General features: G+C 55.2%; 6 protein-coding genes across 6 annotated transcripts; 3 read left to right on the plus strand and 3 right to left on the minus strand.

Annotated features, from left to right (window-relative positions):
* Positions 1–747: 747 nt before the first annotated feature.
* Positions 748–2706, plus strand: BBK36DRAFT_1176025 (seven transmembrane receptor, rhodopsin family). The gene is made up of 3 exons (XM_024895998.1): positions 748–890; positions 954–2130; positions 2194–2706. Exons 1-3 carry the CDS (start codon positions 799–801, stop codon positions 2662–2664), a joined length of 1740 nt encoding a protein of 579 aa, XP_024754248.1. The 5' UTR covers positions 748–798; the 3' UTR covers positions 2665–2706.
* A 462-nt stretch (positions 2707–3168) lies between these two features.
* BBK36DRAFT_63331 (glycoside hydrolase family 92 protein) lies at positions 3169–5829 on the minus strand (the record flags this gene model as incomplete). The annotated part of the gene is made up of 6 exons (XM_024898400.1): positions 3169–4075; positions 4135–4514; positions 4577–5053; positions 5115–5636; positions 5695–5743; positions 5774–5829. 6 exons carry the CDS (start codon positions 5827–5829, stop codon positions 3169–3171), a joined length of 2391 nt encoding a protein of 796 aa, XP_024754249.1.
* A 1836-nt stretch (positions 5830–7665) lies between these two features.
* Positions 7666–9937, plus strand: BBK36DRAFT_1165418 (hypothetical protein; the record flags this gene model as incomplete). The annotated part of the gene is made up of 3 exons (XM_024894772.1): positions 7666–8149; positions 8240–9772; positions 9831–9937. 3 exons carry the CDS (start codon positions 7666–7668, stop codon positions 9935–9937), a joined length of 2124 nt encoding a protein of 707 aa, XP_024754250.1.
* Positions 9938–10907: 970 nt separating this feature from the next.
* On the minus strand, positions 10908–14147 carry BBK36DRAFT_1165419 (exocyst complex subunit; the record flags this gene model as incomplete). The annotated part of the gene is made up of 3 exons (XM_024894773.1): positions 10908–11645; positions 11714–13782; positions 13841–14147. The coding sequence occupies 3 exons, from the start codon at positions 14145–14147 to the stop codon at positions 10908–10910; spliced, it is 3114 nt and encodes a 1037-aa protein (XP_024754251.1).
* A 956-nt stretch (positions 14148–15103) lies between these two features.
* On the plus strand, positions 15104–16632 carry BBK36DRAFT_1108777 (isocitrate dehydrogenase, subunit 2, NAD-dependent, mitochondrial; the record flags this gene model as incomplete). The annotated part of the gene is made up of 5 exons (XM_024889401.1): positions 15104–15187; positions 15254–15307; positions 15508–15594; positions 15657–15779; positions 15841–16632. The coding sequence occupies 5 exons, from the start codon at positions 15104–15106 to the stop codon at positions 16630–16632; spliced, it is 1140 nt and encodes a 379-aa protein (XP_024754252.1).
* A 1794-nt stretch (positions 16633–18426) lies between these two features.
* On the minus strand, positions 18427–19530 carry BBK36DRAFT_796 (hypothetical protein; the record flags this gene model as incomplete). Its single annotated transcript, XM_024898554.1, has 1 exon — positions 18427–19530. One exon carries the CDS (start codon positions 19528–19530, stop codon positions 18427–18429), a length of 1104 nt encoding a protein of 367 aa, XP_024754253.1.
* Between the last annotated feature and the right edge of the window lie 4627 nt (positions 19531–24157).

The following is a 24157-nucleotide window of genomic DNA, read 5'->3' on the forward strand; positions in this document are numbered from 1 at the left end:
CTTCCCCAAGCCCACCAGCTCTCCTGGGTCATTGTCCGTCGCCGCCGCTGTCCGAGAGTCGGGGCTATCGCAATTGGCGTCTGTCGCTGCTCAAGGCTCGAGCACTGCTGCTCTTGTGCATGGCTCTGAAGGCGGTAGTAGTATGTTCAGGAGAAGAGAACCTGGGTTGTTCGTCTTGGCGGTGCAAGGCTGATGAATCGCTGCTTGTTGGGATTGGCGTCCATCCGCCCCGAACCTTGAATATCTGTCACCGCAGTCAGCTCCGGCTAGCTCCAGCCCCCCCCTACAGCCACTGGAGCTGCCCGCTAAATTTCGTCTCCAGCAGGGGTCGCGCGCCGCAGGGCCACTAGCGGCCAGTGGAGCTCCCTCTAAATGCAAGCTGCATGTGCACATGCGTTGTGCATCATCTGAAGGTATTCCCGCGCCAACCGCTGGCGGGCGGGTACTTGCCCCGGTCCAAGCTCCGGCCGCGAGGCCCTTGTGCTTCAGTCCAACGGGGCACTATGACAAGTCGATCTTTGTCTCTCACAACTCCCCCATCTTGGCGAGCTTCGTCACACTTGGATCTCGTTATCCCTGATTTTTGTTATTTTGCCATACGTACTCCCATCACAGCTGCCGTTATCGCAAGATTTGCTGTGTCACAGCTCCAGATTCGCCCCTCGCCAGCGCAGCTCTGCAGCATAGCCATGAGCTAAACAGCTGCCAGCTTTTGCCTCCCTGCTCCCTCTCTCTCCATACCTTGTCCCGGCTCTCCCCCAAATTTCCGAATCTTCAGAGAGTCGCGTCGTCGCCATCATGCCGGATCATGGCACCGGCCAGAAGTTCACCACTGCCACCACGATAGTAGCAGGCGTTGCGTCAGTGGTCGCAACGGTGTTATCAGTAATGTCAGCTCCCCATGCCTCTGCTCTCGCTCTCTGTCGACAGGCGCTAATCAGTGACATCAACAGCTCGATATGGCTCCAGGCAAAGAACTATCGCAAGCCGCTGCTGCAGCGCTACGTCGTCCGCATCCTGCTCATGGTGCCCATCTACTCGATCGCGTCGTGGACGAGCATGGTGTCTCTGCGGGCTGCCGCCTTCGTGGACCCGATCCGAGACATCTATGAGGCGTTTACGATATACACCTTCTTCCAGCTGCTCATCAACTACCTGGGCGGCGAGCGTGCCGTCATCATCATGACCCACGGCCGGGCCCCGGTGCATCATCTGTGGCCCATGAACCATTTTCTGCCCAAGGTGGACATCTCGGATCCGCATACCTTCTTGGCCATCAAGCGAGGGATCCTTCAGTATGCGTGGCTCAAGCCTATCCTAGCTCTCGCGGCCATCATCATGAAGGCTACAGGCACCTATCAGGAGGGATATATCGGAGCCAAGTCCGGCTACTTCTGGAGCGGCATCATCTACAACATCAGTGTCACCATCAGCCTGTACTCGCTCGGGCTGTTTTGGGTCTGCATGCACCGCGACCTGATACCGTTTCGGCCCGTCCCCAAGTTCTTGTGTATCAAGCTCATCATCTTTGCCTCCTATTGGCAGGGATTTTTCCTATCAATCCTTGTCTGGCTCGGCGCCATCCCCGACGATGTTCAGGGCTACACTCGCGACAACCTCGCCGCGGCTATACAAGACGCTCTCATCTGCGTGGAGATGCCTATCTTCGCCGTAGCTCACTGGTATGCCTTTTCCTGGCACGACTTTGCCGATAATCGCATTCAGTCGGCTCGCATGCCACTCAACTATGCCATCCGGGATGCCTTTGGTATCAAAGACCTCATTGAAGATTCCAAGGAGACGTTCAGGGGAGACAAATACGGCTACCGGATATTCGACTCTGGCGACAGGATCATGGCCCACGAAGACTCCAGGTCAAGATACGCTCGACTGCAGGAAGGCATGCGGTACGAACGGGGTGGTAAGGGGAAGTACTGGATTCCGAAGCCGGGAGAGGTGAACGCCACATCTCCATTGCTGGGCAATGGTAATGGAAATGGATCATCCAGCTCCGCTCGAGTTGACCAGATGAATGAGAATACCCACGGTACCTTTGAGGAGCCAGAGATTGATCCTGATGAGGAACACATATACGCCAAGGCCCGGCAGCTGGAATTCGGCGATTGGAATGTAAGTCAAGACGGCTCATCTTCCGGAACTGCGCATGTGCTTACGCTTACACCACGGGAACAGTACCCAGTCATCACTGCGAGCGAGCCACTGAGGGAACGCTATGCGTCCTGGGCAAGCAGATCGGAGACCAGAATCTTATCCTCCCCATCACACACCTCACAGCAGGGACGTAGTAGCAGCAAAGCAGCCAGCTCAACACATCCATCACACCAGCACGGCCAACAGTCTGATTCTGACCAGTTACCCCCGGTGGTTGTCATCAAGAAGAAGAAGAAGTCGAAGAAGGCTGCTGCACCACCTCCCGAACCAGCCCCGGCTGACTCGCCATCGACATCTGACCACGAAGCTCAAAGCAGCGCCAAAGCAGCAACAGCAGCATCACAGGGCTACGACGGGTACCAAAGTCCCGCCGCGAAGGACAATGACACGCCATGGGCCTCTGCCGAACACGAAGATGAACACCGCCATAGCCCCAGTTACCAGGTTTCTGACTCTGACGAGTTCCGCAACGTCTGGGACGGCGATAAATAAAACTACAGTAGCAGTCGGTGTAAATTTCCGGTTCGCCGTTTGTGCCCCGGAAAAAGAAGAGAAGAGAAGAAGAAGACCAAGATTGTGGGAGCAAGTTCAAATCTATGTGTCTACCCTGGGCCAAACAGGCATAGCGAGGCGTTTTTTTGGGTGTCGGACATAATCAGGGAGTGGAAGGGGAAATACCAGCTTGTATCTCATTTTTTGTTTCTCTGCTCTTGATGTTGCGGATATGTAACAGCTATATACCAGCCGCCGTTTGTCCAGCTAGCACTTGTTCTGTTTTGCTGTTTCATGCTATCTATCTTTTTCCGTTCTCATACTTCTACATACACGTTTGACAAGCCGGTTTCGTTACTCAAGTCCGTCGACAGAACACAAAAACACATGTTGAGCGTAGGCTACTTTGCTGTGATGAAGGTATATACAATATACTACCATGTCCTATGTACTGTTCTCATTTATACAAAATATCCATTATCCAACCCCTTTGTAATCCAACATTCACAGCTCCGACACACTCCCCTTGGACATATCCGTCAACATCTTCTTGGCATCACCAACGCTCACACTGCCCGGACTCGGCGGCGTCGCCCCCGTCGTCCAATTCGCAGGCTCAGCACCTAGCACGAAATCCAACGTGCCCCCCTCGGCAAAGATGTCATACCAAGTCACCCAGCTCTTGTCCCACGGCTGGCCATTGACCTTGAGCGACTGCACATAGTACACGTCCTCGCTGCCGCCCGTACTCGTGATGCGGAGCGTCTTGCCGCTGCTGCCCAGCGAAATGGTCAGATCCTTGAACCAGGGCGAGCCGATGAGGAAGGTCGTCTGGCCGGTCATGGGGTACAGGCCGATCATGTTCCAGAGGAGCCACGACTCCATGGCGCCGGCGTCGCTGTTGCCGGGGAGGCCGCCCGGCGTGGGCGCATAGTACGACTTGGCGATGAAGCGGCTTCGCTCGACGGCGAGGTCCTGCCTGTTGACGAAGTTGTACAGGTACGGGGTCGTGAAGCTGGGCTCGTTGCCGGGGTTGAAGATTGTGTTGCCAAAGGCGCCGTTGCCCGAGTACGTGCCGGGCTGAAAGGTCATCTCCAGGCGCTTGACGAAGGTGTCCGCGCCGCCCGAGTACTCGATGATGGTGTCCAGGTCGTGGTGGGCGTTGAAGGAGTACTCCCAGGGGAGGGCCTGGTAGTAGTAGTCTGCCCAGTAGCAGCCGCCGCAGGAAAGGGGGTCCCGGGCGAGGAAGCCGCTGGTGGTTCGTGGGCCGAGGAAGCCTGAGAAGCCGAGGGCGGTCATGTTGGTGTTCCAGTGGTTGCGCCAGTTGTGCGATCTGTTGAGGTACTTTTGGAAGTCATTCTGGAGACCGAGGCCGTTGGCGACGGTGGCCACCATAAAGTCATTTACCGAGCTGCAAATACGGTTGGACACATGAGATACATACAACGAAAGGGGGAGAGAGTAGCTTACTATTCAACCGCTCGGCTGACAGATCTTCCATACGTAGGAGTGATGTAGCCATAGTTGAGCCAGTCTGGCAAAGCACCTCGTCCCTCTTTGGTCGAGCTGGTAGGGTCTCGCGGATCATTGTTGTTCGGCGGAACGACTTCAGCGTTCTTGACCATGGCGGCGTAGGCGCCCTCCCAGTCGACTTTGCCGCGCACTCCCTTGACAAACGCATCGGCAAACACGTTGTCGCAGTTGGAGCCTCCTTGGACTGCGCCGTTGAAGAAGGAGGAGCGAGCATCCGACACGTAGCCTTCGTTGCGATAGATGTCGATCATGGACCTTATGAGCTCTTCATAATAGTTGGGCTGGAGGATGTGGAGCAGAGGGGTTGTGCAACGATGCTGTCCGGTTGGTAAGTGATTATGGTTTTTCTCGAAGCTCAATGGTGAGGAGGGAAACTTACGGTATCCCAGAAGGTGAAGATGTCATCATAGTAGGGCTCCTGGGACTCCCACAGAGGGTTTTCGCCCGTCTTGTTTGTCGGCAGCAAATGCATGAAATACAAGGCCGTGTAGAGCTGGTTCAGCTTGGTGACATTGGTTTCGCTGGTTGTCACCTTTTGCAGAACTTGCGAGTTCCACGCATCTCGTGTCCCTTGGCGAACCGTCGCAAGAGAGGTACCAAGGGGAATCTCAGCCTTGACATTGGCACAGGCTTGAGCCTCGGACACGAACGAGACTCCAACCCTGGAGGTCACAGAGCGCTTCCCAAATGAGAAAAGGGCGCCGAGTCTGGCGGTCGTGGAGCTGTAACTTGTCTTCTGAGCAAATTCAACCAAGGTTGCCGAGGTTCGGTCCGCTCCAATGAAGGTCTTATACGTAGCTGGCGAATCGAAGTAGCCACAGAAATAGACTGTCCAGGGGGCAGCTCGGTTCCATCCCTGCATTCATCAAGAGTGAGTCTACAGACCAAGACACCAAAAAGACAGCATACTGGCTCACATTGTCATAAGTTCCATTGCCGGTATAGTAATAGTAGCCGACCTTGGTGTCGCTGTGGATATTGATGCTGCCTCCCAGGAAGTGCTGCTCCAGACCCTGGCCACGGTAGGAGGACAGGACGTGGGAGACGTCAACAAGGACGTTGCGAGCATCGCTGCCGGCAGGGAATGTGTACTGAAACATGCCGGCTTTGTTGGTGGCCGCCATTTCCAGGACAGTCCCAGAGCCAAGGCTTGCTTTGTAGTAGCCAATCTCCGTGACATCAGGCGCGGCACGAGTGTCATTCATGGCATCGCTCAGAGGGTTCTCAACGGTTCCAACGACAGGCATCTGGGAGACGACGCCGTATTTGGGAGCGCCCCCGGTGCCGCTCTCATGGAGCATGGTAAAGCCTGTGAAGTTGCCGTTCGGCAGATAGCCAGAGTAGGCATCGGTGCCCGAGTAGAGATCAGGACCGAGCTTGACCATGCCCAGAGGGCGGGAAACGCCAGGGAACGTGTTTCCTCCATTGATGGATCCCGTCTGTACAGAATCAGACCGGTTCGGTTCGAGATGAGACGCGACTCAAAGTGCTACTTACATCGGTCAAGACATAGCCAGCCAAATCCGCAGAACGAATCGAAGCGGACCTGACCGGCGGAGAAAACAAGGGCAATAACAATAGTAAAGAATACATTGCGGCTATCAATGTGGACAGCACGAGGATATCAAGCATTCTGCCCGCAGAGACGAGCCGTTGGACGCGTCCATCGTGCTGGCCTTTTATACAGCTCTGGCACGCATGATCCAGATTCCCTCCTCCGCCCTTGACAGAGTTCGCAAGGGGGAAAAGGAAACGCGACAATGCAAGCTCCGCACGAGAAGCTGCAGCAGCAGCATGGTTGCAACAAGGCATCACGAAAGCGCAGTCACGTTCCTGTTGGTTCAATCATGAGTGGGCGGCGTCGGAGGGCCAACGTGCGAGGTGCATGCCGTCTGAATGGTCCAGGGCCCCGGGTTCGTGTTGAAATAGGAAAACGCTAGTCGCAAGGCCCGGAAGATCTGCGAGGGTGAGGCGTTTGGATGCCGCTGTGGCACAGCATCGACACTATCAATCAGATATCGAGATGGTCCGACCATTGGGCGAGATAGTATCGGTCAAGATATCGGGCAAAGCAGCCGATGCACATGCGCGCTTTAACACACAATGCAAGGAAACGCCAGGAAACGCAAGGGAAAGCCAAGCCGGAGCAGAAGGTGCCGACTTTTGGAACTTGATCTCTCTCTCTGTTCCCCTCTCTCTCTGCAGAAGCAGGCAAGACACGGCGATAACGAGCCGCCCTCGCTCTAGACCTTCGAGTCCTCATTGATCCTTTGCCGCTTAGACCGTTCTCAGAGCCGTTCAAGCTGGTGAATGGACATCATCGGAACAGAGCACGCGCCTCCTGTGTACCTGGGATTCGGCCGGCAAATGAGCGTACGGCCAGGTCGCCTGACTTTTGGGACGGCAAGCCAACAGAGGCATCACGGACGACCAAAGTCCTGCGGGGGGGAAGAGCTGGCGATAGGCTTGGATGGCGTTCACAATAGTAGTAGGGTCAAGCCTCGAGGCACTTTGTTCTCGTGGCGCAAGCCCAAACAAGCTAGGCTCAGGAACGCTGTGGTGGTTCCGGCTCGGCAGCAAATCCCGTAAGTCGAGGACAGAGTATCGTCATTCTATCTGCTTGGTGTCTCTTCACCAGCTGTTGTACGATAGGCACCTCGTATCCCAGTATCACATCGTGAGGGTAGCCAAGTTGAAGAATCCCATGTCCCACCACTATTCTTCCAACCGAGCTTTCATCAGTAGACGCAACTCTAGCGCTTGAGGCAGCATCACCAGACGAAAGAGAGGCCGGGCCAAGTGCCAAATAGGAAACTCACGAGCGCCGGACAGACTCCGTCATTGCCACATGCCTTTGTTCTCTTCCGAATGCAACATCGCCAGTGACATTAGAACAGCCATAAAGTAATGTGGGGGAATGCGGCCATCAGCCAATGTCGGATGTCACTGTTGCTCAAAGGATGGGGTAAGCCGGATTATCGTGGCATCGGGGAATTTAGGCCAATCTCGTTCGCTTGGCCGGATCAACGTAGTGCCGGGGCGCACACAAAAGTGTGGCTTGCACAAAAAAGCGGGCGGTTGACTCTCGATAATCCACACATGGCGACAATATCTTTCAGGCATCTCACCGCAGTTATTTGCCACTCTTCTGCACGCTTTTATTCAAACATGTAGGTGCGCGTCCGGCGCGGAGTCCCTCTTTTTTTCTGCATACCGCCTTTGCCTCCGGGCCAGCACACATCAAGGCGGTCTGCCAACTTTTGTCGATAACGCGGGCAGAATCCTGTTAGGCGTATCTGCAGCTGCTGCATTCCGCCTTTTCTGCCACCAGCCAGACAACGATTCATCCAGGCCGCCTCATCGCCGAGCGCTCGCTTCTGACGCCAAACCGGGCGGTATCGAGTCGCCGGGCCCGTGTGCGCAAGAGACTGTGAGCCAATCGCCGCCAGTCGAGGCGAGCCGAGCGCAATGGGTCGCAAGCCGAACCCCCTCATCCTCGAGTACTTCGTCCGCGGGCCGAAGCTCAACGACAACAGCAACCGCTATCCTCACACGTGCAAGCAGTGCGGCGAGAACTTCCCCAAGGGCCGCATCGACAGCCTGACGACGCACATCACCAAGAAATGCCCCGCTATCTCCGACTCGGACCGCATGCGGGCCTGCCTCGAGCTGCACGGCATCACCACCGCCAGGGCGGCCATCGACCGGCCTCAGGGAGGCCCTCCCGTCAATGGCCAGCCCACTGCCCAGCTCGCGCTGCCTCAGGGATGGAGTGCCCTCGAGACGCTCGCTGAGGCATCCCGCCAGGTTGATCTGAACGAGAACAGTCGCGGCCAGAAGACATCCGATCCCGCTGCCAACCCACCTGCTAACGGCGGTGGGTTCGTGCCCGATCGACTGGAGCTGCAGGAGCAGTTTACCCTCGACAATCCCCCCACGACCTACGACAGCCGTCCACAGACGAGCACCAGCCTGAAGAAGGGCTCGCACCCACACCCATCTCCTCCGCGATCGTCGTCAGGCGGGGGGCCCGACCTGGCAGCTTTTGCGGGCACCGCCGCGGTCAAGTTTCCGTCACCGACTCCCGAGCTCTCGCCGGAAGAGCGTCTTCAGGCTCTTCTCCCCGCCAGCGAAGCGTCACCAGATACAACCAACATATCCGTCGCGGTTGCCGCCACAGCCCGCTTGAATACAACCTTTCTCGACCCCCAGCTCGTCAACACCGACATTCCACCGCCAACCTCGTCTCCACCCATCGTCGAGAACCACCAGACAACCATCGATTCAGTACCAGTCTCCTTGCCCACCTCCTTACCTGATACAAGCGTCTCCCAGCCGTGGGGTGAAATGACATACTTGACCACGACGAACCCTATCCCCCTGCTGACGGAGAGTTCTCCCGCGCTGCCCCTCATGAGCCGCGGGGGGGTACGCATGGACACCAGCGATGGGCTCATCAACGGAAGGGCGCGTCATGCACGGTCGAGATTCACTCCCGCGAGACGTAAGGAAGTCCAAGAGGTCAGGAAGATAGGGGCCTGCATTCGGTGTCGGATCCTGAGAAAGAACTGTGGCAAAGGGACACCCTGTGATACCTGCCGCAAGGTCCTGGCACCACGTGTCTGGAGGACTGGCTGTGTCCGCACCCGCCTACATGAACAACTTGACCTGTATGCTGCTGGCGTCCAGGTCGTCTTGTCCCAGAATCGCATCAACCTTATCAAGGACCAGCTGAAGCTCACCAACGATGGAAGCCTGATTGAGGTGTCTCATTTTCCGGAAGCGGGCAAAAAGATTGTCTTTGGGGCCTTGGTGTATCCATTGGAACTGAGCGAGTCACAGACGGAGGCTCGTGAAGACAAACGCCCGTTTCATCAAGTCATCATGATTGACCAGGATTCAGAGGATATCCCAGCCAAAGCCGAGGCGTACATGCGAGATGTGCTGACGACCTTTATTGAGCGCGAGCCGTCAAGATTTATGAAAGTGACGCTCGAGGCTGCATGTCAACAGCTATCCAAGGGAGAAGATGATCTTCTCAGAAAGGCTCTGGAGCTGTGGGGTCTGGTGGAAAGCATTGATCGAGAGCGACAGTGGACGATACTGGAGAAACCGAGTGCCGAGGGAGAAGAGCCGAGATGGATAAAGGAGGCACAAAACGAGAACGACGCGGACATTTACACCATGATCTGCATGCAGCTCAACGCCGCGGCGGAACGAAAGGCCAACAGCACTTCCAAGAGCCTGCTGAATCACATGGACAGGCTGCTCACGGACAGCAAAACAAAGGTCGGATTCAAAATCTACCTCACCGCCATCATCTTTCTCAACTGCGTGGAAAAGTCGACCTGGGCATTCAAGGCGTGGGAGCAAGACCATCTCCGCCCGGGTTGGCCCCTTGAGCGAGATCCCAGCGTCTTCACCCAGCAAGGCGGCAATCTGGCCGGGCTCCTGAAGATGCTTCTATCCATCCGCAAAGCCTTGCCTCAGACCATGAGGGGCGTGGACGGGAAGTTGACAGTAAAAGACAACGATCCGGAGATTACAGAATACTTTCACACCCTTGACCTCGATTGTGAGTTGTTTCTCCAAATCATTTAAGCTTAACACAGCAGATACTAACAATCTCGCAGTTGACGCCATCGAAGCCCGTCAAAAAAGCTCCCAGTTTTCCCCTGCCGATTCACGCTCCCTGGAACTCGCCTTTTGTTCCCATCTTCTACTCCCCAACACGCCCTAAATGCGCCTACGAGATACGAGACTATGACCTGACGCGATTTTCTTTTTCTTTGTCCACTGTCTAATCACCGATACTGCCATTTAGATGACTCAGACGACCTTGCCCTCACTGGCGTAGAGAGAGATTCTTTCCCATCTTCTCACCTCATTTGTTTTTCTTTCCCATTTTGTCTTTGACTATTTCCACAAAAATACGGAAGAGGCGTATCTAGAGGGCGGGAAAGCGAAAAGAGTGTACAACCTGTGCACGCTGCATAGACAAAAAGCCACACCAACAACTTCACCGATTTGGAGGGAAACAACTTCAAGGGGGTCAAAATTCATTCTCAACCGACACACACAAAACACACAGACCCCTTTCTTCCCTCTCAAGAACAAGTATGCATGACTCGGCGTTGGTTTACTTCCCATGGTTTTACTGGGATCTTTTCATATTTTCATGTTATTCATTTGTCTCTTTTACTTTTTCTTTACTCTCTCTCTCTGTTCTGTTTTTTTTATCTCTGTGTTTCTCTTGCGCTTTCTTTCATACGGCGAGGCATAATAGCATGATAGATGGCAAAGGGTAGATGACTGGAAGCATGGACGTATGGATGGATGGCCACTTCGGACTCTTTCTTTTTTCTTTCTTTCTTTTGTACAGGGGGCCCCCTCTTCCTCATCTCTGTTCTCGTTTCTTCAATGTCCGGTCTCGGTTCTTTTTTTTTGTACTCTTTTCATCTACGTAGAAGCGAAACGGCGCAATTCCGGCGTTGAGACGCTGAAATGGCCATCTGCGCCAAAATCTGACTTCATTGAAACGCTACAAGCAAACAAGAGGGAACTTCACGTGAGACTTGGCGCAAAATGTACCGGTATATGATGCTTCTTCTCTTTTTCGAACCTCACCCTTTCGCCGCCCATGTTTCCAACAAGTCCTTCAATTGGCCCTCCATCTAACTAAACCCCCTCTCAACCCATGATGGAACATTTCAACGCCCTTCGAACCCAAACTTGGTCGTCGGCGACATGCTCCCGCTGTCTACCCTCGACACGCCGCCCCCCGCCCCAGCGCGCTTGGGCTTCTTGAAGCACGCAAACTCGTTCTTGCTCGCCTCCCGCAGCTTCTTGAGCACGTTGCGCATCTCGGGCAGCTCGTTCTGCAGGCGCGCGCGCGCCTCGTTGTCCGTGCGGCTGTCGAGCTCCTGGTAGATCTGGCTCTGCAGCTCCGACGCCCGGTCGGTGGTGTAGTGGCTCAGCGTCTGCGCGATGAACTCGACGTCGAGCGTCGCCTGGATGAGTGCGCTGAGGGAGTAGCGCGAGCGCTTGCGGAAGGCGTCGAGCAGCTGCAGCGACGTCTGCTCCAGCAAAAAGGAGAGGACTTGGGGCGTCAGGGAGGCGGCCGTGGTGGAGACTTGCGAGTGCACGAGCACGAGCGTCAGGAGCGTCTCGTATACGTAGGGCTTCGCCGTCTGCGGCCGTTCGCCGACGCCGGGGGCCCAGTCGGGATCCGTGACCCCGGCGTGGATGATTTCGCGGAGCTTCTCGGTGGACTGCTTGGTGTAAGACTGGAAGAGGCGGGCATCGATCTGCCCGAGAACGTCCTTGATGGTCTTGGACTCGTCCGTGAGCTTGACGGAGAATGCATTCTCAAATTGCGAGTTCAGGTTGGGAACGACTTGGGACCGCAGAGCCTGCAGGTTGCTCAGAGTGAGGAGCATTCGAACATTCTATACGGGATTAGCTCTGGGCCACTAGGATGAAAAGAAGGGGAAAAGGGGAGGGGTTGAAGTCTTACTCGGTCTCCGGCATCAAGCGTGCTCTTGCCCACTGACGATGCAGCCGAAGTGCCTCCCTCTTGGCCAATGGACCATTCGTCGTCCGTCTTCTTGACTGATCGTTCCGCATTCTCCACCATGCCGCTCAGGGCCTTGTACAAGGTGCTGACGTACTGGCTCCGGACCATCTGGAGCAGCTTGGCCGGTGGCGGCAGGACAATATCACCGGCGCCCGGCTTCGACATGGCCTCGGTGATGTAGAGGATCTTTTGCATGCCGCTCAGGAGAGCGCCCTCAAATGCGGCAAAGCTGGCAGGCATTCGCGTGACATCGCCCGACTCCGCAGACGGCAGCCAGTCCTCGATGAACTTCATGTTCTCGGCGTCCCGGTTCCAGGCGGCGCAGAGAGCGGTCACGCACCGTTCTCTAGACACGCCGGTCAGGGACTTGAGTTGCTCCAGAACTTGGCTGTTCCTCGAGCGAATGGGTTCGATGGTGGCAAGGTCAGACGCGCCTGAGCCGACCAGTCCCAGCATTCTGCAGAGATAGTACACTCCGCTGATGGAGTTGGACCAAGGGGGCCAAAAGGCCAGCTTCTCCCACGGCTCGCCCTTCTTCGGCGACGACGGCGGTGGGTTGTTCGGGTCAAAGTTGAATCGTGGATCCCGTGTGGAAGTAGGGCTCAGGTTGCTGCCGTACCCGCCACCTGATGCGGGAGAGTTGGGCGAGATTGGCAGCGGCGAGAAGACCACACTAAGGTCTTCAGGCGGGGGCGCTGCGAAGAAGTCATGGATGTGTCCGCGTAGCAGATCGACCAGTTCAACGATGCCCTTTTCAATATCCGCAACATTGCTCTGTGTCAGCTGATGATGCACCCGGGACTCGTCATTGTACCCCGTGGGCAGCGTCTTCTGTATCCTGCCTTCGATGAAGCCCTGTGCAGTCTGCCAAAATTCGAGAAGGTCCCCAAGAATGCCCTGGGGAGATATGAGGCTGCTCAGGAACGCAAGCATCTTCTCCCACAGCTCAATCACGTCTGCGGAGTCGCTGTGAGTCGGTTTGCTCTCAAGGCTCTGTCGACCCAGTGTACGCAAATGAGTAGCCACAGTTTTACTTGAAGGCTTCTCGCTAGCTGCCAGTCTTCGGCGGAGCACCTCAATCTCCGCCTTTGTGTGCTCGGCCGTTGACTGAATCTTGGTTTTGAGGTAGTCATGACGGCTCATGAGCCATACTCGTATCGGGCTATCGTCGACACCGAGTTCCAGTAACAGATTGATCATCTCCATATGCTGATCAGGACTTCGGCCAACCTGAGTCTCGGACTTTGCCAGCGTGTGTGAGGCAACCAACCTCTTCCATGCGTCCCGCTTGAAGCTCTGGATTTGGTGATCAACGTCGTACCACACCCGGGCCGCTATCATGATCTGATAGAGCTGGTCGTCTTCCGGCGTCTTGAGGTCAATGGTTTGTGACAAGGCCCGCGCATCGTCTGCAAACTTCCTGGCGCGGTTGTATGCCTCCACCAGAGTCTCGTAGTCTTTCCGTTTGATGCAGTCGGCTATTGTGGTGCTCAGCTCCAGCGGATCCTTGAACTTGTTGACGTATCGCTGGAAGGCTCTCAAGTGCTCCTCCTTTTCTCTACCTCCCAGAGCCGGCCCCCACACATCTTCAGCCTTGGCGGAAACGTCCAGCAGTGGCACCTTGATGCCCAGGACACCATATTCGCTTTCCTTGATCAAGGCATTCTTCTTTCGAGAGTCGGCCGACAGAGCCATGGGGTTGTTGAGGCCACCCCTGCCACCACGTAGGCTCGTGCGACTAGCATGGCGTCCATGGACCGAGGCTCTTCCACCGGCTTCCGTTCCGCGGTACTTCATTTCTCTGTACACATTGTCTATAGTTGCCTTTGCCTTGACGAATCTCTCAAAGTTGCTTTCCACGAGGACCTTGAGAGACGCGGACTTTTGATCAATCGACTGTGAAAGGATATCCAAGCCCTCGAGCAGCGTGCGCGTGTCGGCGTTGGCGTGTACCTGGGACAGGAACAGGGTGGGCGAGAAGGTGGTCGAGGACAGCATGAATCGGTTGCCTAAGGTAAGATGCGATCAGTCTCAAGGCGGGCTGAAGCAACGCCCTGGGAGACTCACGAAGCCGCACGTCATCCTGTGCCGGAAGCCCGAGTTCTCTCAGCGATCGGACGACGCTGTCTGTGGTGCCCAACGGGTCTGGCTCGTCCTTCAAGACCAAGTTATTGACCGCCCCTTTTGCTGATGCCACCTTGCCATCGCCAGTGGCTGCCTCGAGCGCCTGGTATCGCGACTTTTGGCGGCTGTGCTTCTTCGTGTCGGCTTCGTCTCCGGACGAATCCTGGTCGTCCTTTTCCGCGGGCCATTCCGAGGGGTATGACGTGGGCAGCTGGTAGAATTCGAGGATGGTTCGTTCGTAGTCGGACATGTTGGCAGATTGGAGCAATCGTGGGCATGCGGAGGAAGCTTGGGAGCTGTGGACAATGCTATCAAGGAGTGGAAGCTTGCGCAGAGGGTACGACTAGAGGTAGGTAGAGACAGATGGTCGGATTTCGTCTTCAGGGGATCAGGGGGGATATCTCGCAGAGCAGCAGAGCAACCATTGCCTTGCCCGAAGCTCTTCCAGCCCGACGACGCGAGCAGCAGCTGCTTGAGTGGGATGCGATGCGATGCGATGCGTTGAGATGAGATGCAAGATCAGGTACCGCCTCCCGTTAAGGTGGTAGCTCTACATACCTACCTAGCGATTGACGTACCCCGTACTTGCGACAAGCCACACGAGGTTCAGACCTCTGAGCATCACCAGCCACAGGCCCTGAAGCCATCCGTCACCAGCCACAGCGCCTTAGTCATCCAAATTATGACGCACTGGCTGTCGTTTCGAGTCGTGCACAATCTGGGACACAGGGGACGAGGCCGAGGTAAAAGAAAGAAAAGAAAGAAAAAAAAGCTCCAGCAGAAAATACGTCGTCCATGCCCAATCAGGCGTAGCTCGGCGCATGCAGCCGCAAACCGAACGGCTCCGAGGCGTGTGACCGAAGCGGCAGAGCGCAAAAAGCGGCGCAGTGAGGGAAATTCGACAGCTGTGCCACAGCAGCCGTGGCTGGTGCCCCCCACCGGGCCGCCGTTTGAGCCACTCGCAGCGCAGCAAAGCAGGAGGAGCCAAGGCTGGAGCGGTGCATATCGCCGGCTCTTGACGTCTCGCCCATGCCGGGCCCGAGACAAAAATCTTTCGGATGAGGCTTGTCTCTTTTTTCCTGGTTCCCTTTTTATTTGGTTCCCCTGAGATAATACCAGACCAGCCGACCTCGTCCTGTCTTGTCCCTCTCTCGTCCCTCTTCGTACTGAGCTCCTTCGGACGATATACATATTCAAACCCTCACAATGCTGGCCATCCGCTCCCTCTCCAGCCCTGCTAGGCAGTGCCTGCGAGCAGCTCCCCGCGCTGCCGCCACCTGGTCGATTTCGGTATGAGACAGGCGCAAAGCAAGCATTCGATGCCCGTTGTCGAACTAACACGAGGTCCAGGCCAAGCGATTCTACTCCCAGGAGCGAGTTGCCAAGTACGAGGGTACCAAGGATGCCAATGTATGTCCTCTCGCCGCCCAATATTGCGCACATGTCTCCCATCCGCGGCTCTCTTTGTACGACTTGCTGCGTCTTTTCAACGTCAACCGAACACGAGCCGAGGGAAGAAGGGGGATATAAGACGCACTCAAGTCGCAGAGCTTGTTGCTTGCGCAGCTTTTCGAAGATGGATAGGTACGGATGCTTACAGAGGTCGATAGGGCAACTACCTCGTCAGCTTGATCGAGGGTGATGGTATCGGCCCCGAGATTGCTCAGTCCGTCAAGGACATCTTCTCTGCCGCCAAGGTACGACTGCTCAAAACCTGAACCAGTTCCCAAAGGACGAAAGATGGCTAACAATGGCCCAGACCCCCATTGCCTGGGAGCCCATCGACGTCACCCCCATCATCAAGGACGGCAGGACCGCCATTCCCGATGCCGCCATCGAGAACATCAACAAGAACAAGATCGCCCTCAAGGGTCCTCTGGCCGTAGGTATACCCCGAGATGCGCCGTGATGATGATGCAACTGTTGCTTACGCATGGATGCAGACCCCCGTCGGCAAGGGCCACGTCTCTCTCAACCTGACTCTGCGCCGAACCTTCAACCTGTTCGCCAACCTGCGACCCTGCCGCTCCGTCGCCGGCTTCAAGACCCCCTACGACGGCGTTGACACCGTCCTGATCCGAGAGAACACCGAGGGCGAGTACTCTGGCATTGAGCACGTCGTTGTCGACGGTGTCGTCCAGAGCATCAAGCTCATCACCGAGGAGGCCAGCGAGCGCGTCCTGCGATTCGCCTTCCAGCACGCCGAGTCCATCGGCCGCACCAAGGTCCGCGTCGTGCACAAGGCCACCATCATGAAGATGTCCGACGGTCTCTTCCTCAGCGTCGCCGAGCGCGTCGCCAAGGACTTCCCCAACATCGAGTTCGACGCCGAGCTGCTCGACAACACCTGCCTGAAGATGGTCACCGACCCCAACCCCTACAACGACAAGGTCCTCGTCATGCCCAACCTGTACGGTGACATTCTGTCCGACATGTGCGCCGGTCTCATTGGCGGTCTCGGCCTGACCCCCTCGGGCAACATTGGTGACGAGTGCTCCATCTTCGAGGCCGTCCACGGTTCCGCCCCCGACATTGCCGGCAAGGGCCTCGCCAACCCTACCGCCCTGCTGCTCAGCTCCATCATGATGCTGCGTCACATGCGCCTCAACGACCACGCCAACCAGATCGAGAAGGCCATCTTCGACACCCTGGCCGAGGGCAAGGCTCTGACCGGCGATCTGGGCGGCAAGGCCAAGACCCACGAGTACGCCGCTGCCATCATTGAGAAGCTGTAAACGGGGCAGAAAGCACTCTTTGTTACCTAGATACCTTTGATCACCTCTACAGCAGCCGCAGGACCACGCCAGCCTATCCATCACACAACCCACCATTCACGCGAACTCATCAAATAACTCGTCCACGTAACTGGGGTGTCATGCTGCATAATCGGACGCCCCAGGTTACTCGCCATACTTCTTCAAAAGTCATCATGAAGGGTTCTTGTCTTCTTTATCACGGTTTTTTCTTCCAAAGGGTATTGATTCATAGCAAGCATTCACTATTTGAGGACCGAACCGAAGAAAAATACTCAGCGGGGAGGAGCCTGTACGAAAGGGCAGGGGAAAGAGAGAAAAAAAGAGGAAGAGGAGAGCGGTTTAGAATATGTGTATTGTTTGCCGAAACTTGTTAGAAACGTGTGCATGTACGAGCGAGATTGCGAGCTTCGTTGCTCGGGTTTTGCTACGACATGGTAAAGTACACACCAAAAAAATAACAATTTGAGAAAAGATCAAAGTGTCTGTGTCCCCTATGCCGTATGTTTGCAGGTAAGTCTCGGATGAGTTGTTTGATGCATATTGGCGTTGACAGACCTTGACGGAAGTACCTTATGTAGGAACACAGCAGGATAGAGGAACGACCACACGTTGTTTTCTGCACTCTCACATGCTACCACACCCGCGCAAAATGCACAGCCTACATTTATAAACACATGAGTAACGGCATACATGTACCTCAAGCCTTTGCTTCGTAGGTATTGCAATAGGGTAATACTACCTAGATATCGCACCTCCTTGCGTCGTGCTCTCAGCCTGCTCGAAGAAAATGACGTCGGTCGAAAAAGGTACCCTAGAAATCCAACATCTTCTCATCAACGTACTTTAACCCACGCAAAATCTCAAAACAAGAAAAACGACGAAAAGTGTCCAATATCAAAGGTTAGCAAAGAATAAGAAACATATAATAGAGAAATAAAAAAAGGAAAAATAGGTTGCTTGTTTGCAGATATTTTGTGATAAATGTCTGACATGTGCACTATTTGAAATCATTTTTGCTACAACTGGCCTTGTTTTTTATAAAGTCATCACGCTGCAACCCGTGGTAGCACTGCATCTAGGTAGAGGAATCGATGCAATGCATGAAGTTCCCATCGGGGCGGTACATACATTGGAACTTTGAGTTCAACTGGGTACCTTGGGTATCACGGGGTTCGATATACGCAACCCATTCAGGGTATTATCCTCTGTAAAGATTGCTCGCACTGATGAGACGGAGCAACTCTGGAGGGACATGATTGAGAAGAGATGATTTCATTGTTTGCGGGGTATTCGGGTGCTGAGCGGAATGAAATAACTGGAAAAAGAAATGAAAGGGAAGAATTGCCATGCATACAAATACAAGTTTGCTCTCATGGTCGAGACAAATGATGATGGTGGTCGTAAATCGTGACGTCTCAAATCCCTCGAGACAACCGAGCCAATCCGCTTACAAGTGCGCCCATGTCCCAAACATACGCCGTAAGAAGAGGACAAAAACAAGCCAACATTGGCAAATCCAAATCACAATCCCAAGTATTTCCCAACTCCAGCCCAATGCAAGTGAAAGGCCACCGCCTCGTCCAATGCTGTTGTGGTCGCATGATTGCTCTCCCCCATGTGGCTGTGCAGGGCCAACCAACGTACACGGCAGACAGCGCCGCTGCTGTCTCGTGACGGCCTTGTTCCGTGTAACACCACCAACGGCACTCCCTCGTAGCGCGCATTTCCATTGTTCGAAACCGGCAATGGAAAGCCATATCATCCCTTCCCTCTCTAGCTGAGAAAAGCCAAGCCAAAGAGACCCCTGCTGGAATGCCCGTCGAGCACTGCGCAAGCCTCCCTCTCGTCGTCGGCCCATCGCTTCTGGACGGCGCCGGGCCCGTACACAGAGCCTCGCCTGTTGGGCCGGCTGGGATAGAAGACGTGCATGCGGTAGCACTCGGTGAACCTCGCCCACTTCCAGTCGCGAGGAGACCGGCAGGACCCGAGCTGGTGGGTGGCCCGGATGACGATGCGGTAGGAGGACTCGTCCGCGCAGTGCTCGATGGTGATGTCATAGTCCATCAGGCACAAGCCACACGATCCCGGAGCCTCGCGGCAGGGGACGAGGCCGTCGTCGCCCGCCGCCGGCTTCTTCTGCAGCTCGGGGATGGAGTGGCGGAAGGGCGACGCCGCGGCAAACAGCGAGGTGTGCTCGCACAGCTTCAGGTCGCGCGCGCCGGTGCAGCTGCGGAACTCGGCCACGTCGGCATCGGCCACCGTCAGGACGTAGGTGCCTCGCAGGAACAGCTCGTCGTCCATGATCTTGGCCGACGTCGAGCACCGGATCGCCATGGCGTCTCGGCGCTCGCTCTGCTCCACGCAGAGGTTGGCCAGGGGGATGCCGTGCTCCGGCCCGTACAGGTGCCTGTTCATGGCCAGTCGAGCATGGGTATAGCTCAGCGTAAAGGGGTTGCCGGTCGGCGCGAATCGATCCCGGTTCACACACTTGTCAGCTTTGAGTTTCTTTTCAGCAGCCTCTTCAAGTTCGACGTCGTAGTGAGGTCCAGCGGTTTCCTGGAAAGAGTGAAGCTTGTTGCAAACGTGACAGTAGACGGTCCCCTTGCCTAGGGGGTCTCTTTCGATGGTTGCAAGGAAGTCCTGCTTCGCGCAGGGCGACAGGGTCTTGTAAGTGTGAGGAAACAGCGCAAAGGTGCTTCTACAGGCGAGCTTGAAACTGAGGACATCCGAGTCCTGCAAGTGGTCCCCAACGAGGAGCAGAACGTCGGACGGGACGTTGAGGATAGGGGTTCCCTTGGGAGCCGCTTCGACAACTGGAGGCGTAAAGGCACGGAACCAGCCACCTCTTGTCCAGAGATTGGTCAGGAGCTGATCCATGATGAAAGGGAGTTGGGTAGAGAAAGATTGAGAGAAGGAAACTCGTGAGAGTCACCAAGGGCGGGGCTCGTGGTGTTTGGTCGAGGTGTTTATGTGATGAAGCTCGACAGTTGCAGTCGAGTATCGAATCCGGTCAATGTAGCAGGTGATGAGATAGGAGGAGTAAGAGGCCAGGAGGAGTTGAAGAGACGCAAATCGTGAGACGAGAGAACTTTGTATGGCAAAAGAGGAGAAAACCCTAAAGCATGAAGAGACGATGCACAGGCTAATAAAGCTCGAGCGGACATCCGGCAAGTTTATCTCGGGGGTTCTGGCAGCGTTGCGTATTGCCCAAACAGGAAGCGGGTGGGCGCAGCGAGGGGGTGCGTTGGCGGATTGGCGGAGCCCAGCAGGCGCCCACAGGGCGTCCACAGGTGCCGAGACGCCCCCTGCAGCCCCCCTGTGGCCTGGCAGCTTTAGTGGATATTCTGCGTGCACGCCCTCCACTCCTGTGACGGACGAACAACGTTGGGCGTACGAGTACATGTACTTACCGACGACTCGTTGTTTGCGCAGCCATGTTCTTGCAGATGTAGCGTTTCTTCTGTAGCACAAAAGGTCAACTGGATTCAAGCAATCGGTTAGGCATGTTTGCGTTGCGTTCTATCCTTGAGATGGTATTGTGAAGAGTGAAGACCGATGTATGTACTTGCAAGTGGCACCTGCAAGGCCGACTGCACCGGTTTACACCTTATCTGCATGAACGGGATGATGCAGCCACAAGATGCCCTCAAAGAAGCAATAGTCCCGGCACAAGATGTGAATGGCGTCGATAAATCAGAAACTCAATGTCACTACTACATCAATATCGTACGGTAGTATTTAGATCAAATCCTGCAGCTTGTTGGGCACTCTTCATCCATTCACTCGGGCCTCAAAGGGTGGCTAGGTACGGTAACCAGCCATGACGAGGGCCCTGCACAAGCAAGACAAGGTCTCGGAATATCGCGTGTCGACGCTCTGATGATCAGAGAGGCAAAGGCAGAATCTTGACAAGAAGCCATCGAGCCAGTCTACATATGCTTCACATTTCACTCTTCACAGACGATTCTGGATGGGTATCATCCAATATATGCAGATGCTAGGTATGATACATCCAATGCAGCGGCCCTTGTCCGGAGCCACTGCTGACGGGATTCGGGCGCGTAACGTGTGCGCAGCGCATGTGTGGCTGCTTGCTGTTGCTCTAGATATGTTAATAAAAGGAGGTAGAACGAGCGATTATCTCGACTTGTCCCAGACTGAAACCCCCAGTTGATTGTTATCCGTATCTATTCTGTTGACCTGTCTGTTCCCATGAGACATCTCTCGCTGCATTTGTTACTCAGTCACGGGAGGCTGTCGACAGCGTTTGTGTACCACTTCAAGTGCTGCAATTGATATGTAACTGCATACATGCATGTGTATTTATTGCCCACCTCACACTCACACACGAGACAGAGCCAAACTGAAGGTATAACCGATCAAACGATGCACACATTGGTGCAACATTGGATAAGAGAACACCGAGACCACCACTACAGACACGACTTGATGCAAGTCCCAAGTCATGTGTCGTTAACAAAGCACGACCCCTCTTCCATCAGGCCAATGGCAGCAACCACCAACCTGGTTCCATCACCAGTCATTTTCTCATTATGCGCCGCATTCAGCACCAGCATCAGCACCAGCATCAGCAGGGCCACCACGCTGCACCACCCCGAATTGTCTCTGATCTAGCGTGCCGCTCTATGTATCTACTATCGCTCATGTCTGGTCTGGTCTGGTCTGGTCTGGTCTGGGGTAAATTGGGCGCCCAGGTGCTCGCATTCGCCCCGCGTCTCGCCGGAAGCGGAATCTCGACCTCGAGCTGGGACGAGCTGAGCTGATCTGATCGAGGCCATGACGCCGGCGACTCTCACGTCTTTTGCCTCCGGACCTTGATCTCGAACCTGGCCCTGACGCCACAAAGCAATTTTCTGGTCCCAGCTTCCCAGCTCTTCAGCCCTTTCAGCCGTGTGGATTGATACATCAGAGCTCTCCAGCCTCCCCTGTTTCCAAGGCGCTGGTCTAGAAGCCCTTTGATTACGACAAGGCAACCGGACTGTTGGCTATCCCAGCGCACAATGTCTCACATTCTGACGCAAAAATAGAAGCTTCACCGGGGCAAAAGAAGGACATGAAGAGCAAAAGGCATGGAGCTCCACTGCTTAAAATCTCCATACTCGGTACTCCAGACTCCAGACTCCATGCAAGCCTCATTGCACCCCAGCGGTCCCGGGAGGTAGCACAAGTATGGACAGGGATGGGCCAGCCGCGTCGGAATGGCACAAGACAATGGGAGTGGATGGTTTCGGTGATTCGCTGCAAGAATGCATGCCCACGCGGGCAACAGTTGGCTTCCCCTTCTTCCAAGAATTCGGTAGCTGTTGCGCAATCCACCTCGTCTGGCCGAACCCTCGCAAAGGCTTGACTGAGCCGCTCTCCTTGATCTCGACTCCATGTACGTTTACCTCATAGATGGCCAGGGATCGACGACGGCGCCAGCTCTAGTGCTGTGCCCATGAAAGAACCGCAACACGATGCAAGGATACATGCAAGGACGACATTGCACGACAATCGAATGGAAAACGGAAAGCCACAACGACGTCAACAGACAATGTCAACCTCTCACGTGTTGTCCGCCGTCTACAGCGCCATGCCACGAACGCGGGACACAGAAGCAAGCCACAATCACAGCATCGCCGTGGGGTGGGAGACGCCTGATTTGCTGCCTTCCGACACTCCGGCTACGTCTGATCTTTTGGTGTATGTGGGAGATACTGCAGGCACGACAAGGCTGCCGTGTTGCCGCTGCTGTGCGACAGAATCCCTCTCGTGCGAATCTGCTTTCTAAGCGGCGGCGAGTTCCGATGGCCATCATCAAGCAGTATGAGCCGCGTTTCTTCCCGACGTGTGCTTGAAACCCCTCACCGGTATGAATTCCTACGGAAACATTGGTACAGCGGTACCACCTTCCATGGTCTCCTCTCCACCAACAGCAGCATCATCTCCCTGCCCTTGGTCGATTGCATAGACATCAGCGTTTCAATGGGCAAAGATGTGTGTGGGCCGTGATGATGATGGCACGAGACTGCTCGTCGAGCTTCTCGGCATTGGCTGCAGAGCGGGAGCCCTCTCAAACTTGTAGCAATGCTACGTGCCGATATGCACCTATCAACGTACGGGTACATCGCCAGCAGCAAGGAATCGTGCACAGCCAGACGCCAGGTCATTGGCCTAAACGTACTCGACTGCATACTCATACATGTCTATCCAGAGCGACGCTGGCTAGCGGCCCCGACAGAAGTCCTGCGATTACTTGTACAATGACGACTACAGCGCCTCCCCCTGTGACGCATCCAAGCGTCGTGGGTCCTCTCTCCGGCCGGCCTGTTGTTCATCGGCATCCAGCCGCTTCGTTCATCGGGCACCCATCGGTTCTCCACCACGGAGTGATGCGGAACGATTGGGTCCTGGACAATCGAAGCAATGCCCCGATTGCCCAGATCCATTGATGCAACGATCATGCCCTTGTTGGATCGGCCAAGCCCTCCCCCCTCGAGGAGTATGCGTGGCTTAGCTCATTCGTCGCCCAGTCGAAAGATTGCCATGAATGCGGTTCAATCAAAGCTCGCTGTAAGCGGCTGTGTTCAAGTATTACATTTCTCTCATGGAATCACCTGTCGAAATTGACCCTTTCGAACTCGTTTATTTGTCATTGAGTCATACTGTCGGGTATGAATGGGCAACGGTGACAAAACTCGCCCATTCTGCGTTTCATCCACTTACACAAAAGTCGACGCCCGTTCATCTACATGCTGCATATGTATACTTGGCACACAAAAGGTCCCTATTTTCGTGTGAGGCAGCATGGTCGAGCAACTGGCAATGCATCGATCAGTCAGGTGGCCTTGCTCGCTGGTCTCTGGCTGCATATTCAAAGCCCGGCGTTCCCTGTTTCGCAACGAGACATTGATTGGCTGATGGCGTATGGGAGGCCTCGGCACGTAGGCTCCCGATTTGCCTGCTGATATCTATAAGTACGGCAATCAGGCATTGAGTATAGATCCCGGTAAGTGTTGGGACAAGTGAAGAGGGCACAGTGCTATCACCAGACGTTGCAGCAACCTGGGGTACCCCTTGATCTGTCGTCCAAACGACAAAGATCCATCAGGCTACCCACCAAGCATCACACGTGCACACTCTCTCTTGTCTGCACACTTATAATCCAGCCTGCAGAATACCAACGATGCTGTCAGAACATACGAAAAACACTTGCAGCACGCAATCCCACCTTCAACAGAGTCTGTCGAAAGACAACTGCACCGGTCATCCGCCGGGACAACTTCATGGATCCCTCCGGCTTCGGCTGCCGTTCCCACATCAAGTCCGATGTCATTAACACAGCAGTGCGTCTCGCCATCTGCACAACTGTACCGATTGATATTCTCCATCGAGAAATGAACAGCATCCGCATGTCTTTCTCCCCTGTCCCCTGCCGAATCCTTTCTTCACCAGAGGGGGCGTGTCTCCATCCACAACACGTGAACATCACAGCCCACTCAAT

Source organism: Trichoderma citrinoviride (genome assembly GCF_003025115.1).
Source record: "Trichoderma citrinoviride strain TUCIM 6016 unplaced genomic scaffold BBK36scaffold_1, whole genome shotgun sequence".
Classification (NCBI taxonomy): domain Eukaryota; kingdom Fungi; phylum Ascomycota; class Sordariomycetes; order Hypocreales; family Hypocreaceae; genus Trichoderma; species Trichoderma citrinoviride.

Excerpts from the sequence above, each read along its gene's own strand:
- BBK36DRAFT_1176025 (XM_024895998.1), top strand. The coding sequence starts at position 799 with ATGCCGGATCATGGCACCGGCCAGAAGTTCACCACTGCCACCACGATA. Across the intron at positions 891-953 it reads GCAACGGTGTTATCAGTAAT|CTCGATATGGCTCCAGGCAA; the intron begins GTCAGCTCCCCA and ends TGACATCAACAG. Across the intron at positions 2,131-2,193 it reads TGGAATTCGGCGATTGGAAT|TACCCAGTCATCACTGCGAG; the intron begins GTAAGTCAAGAC and ends CCACGGGAACAG.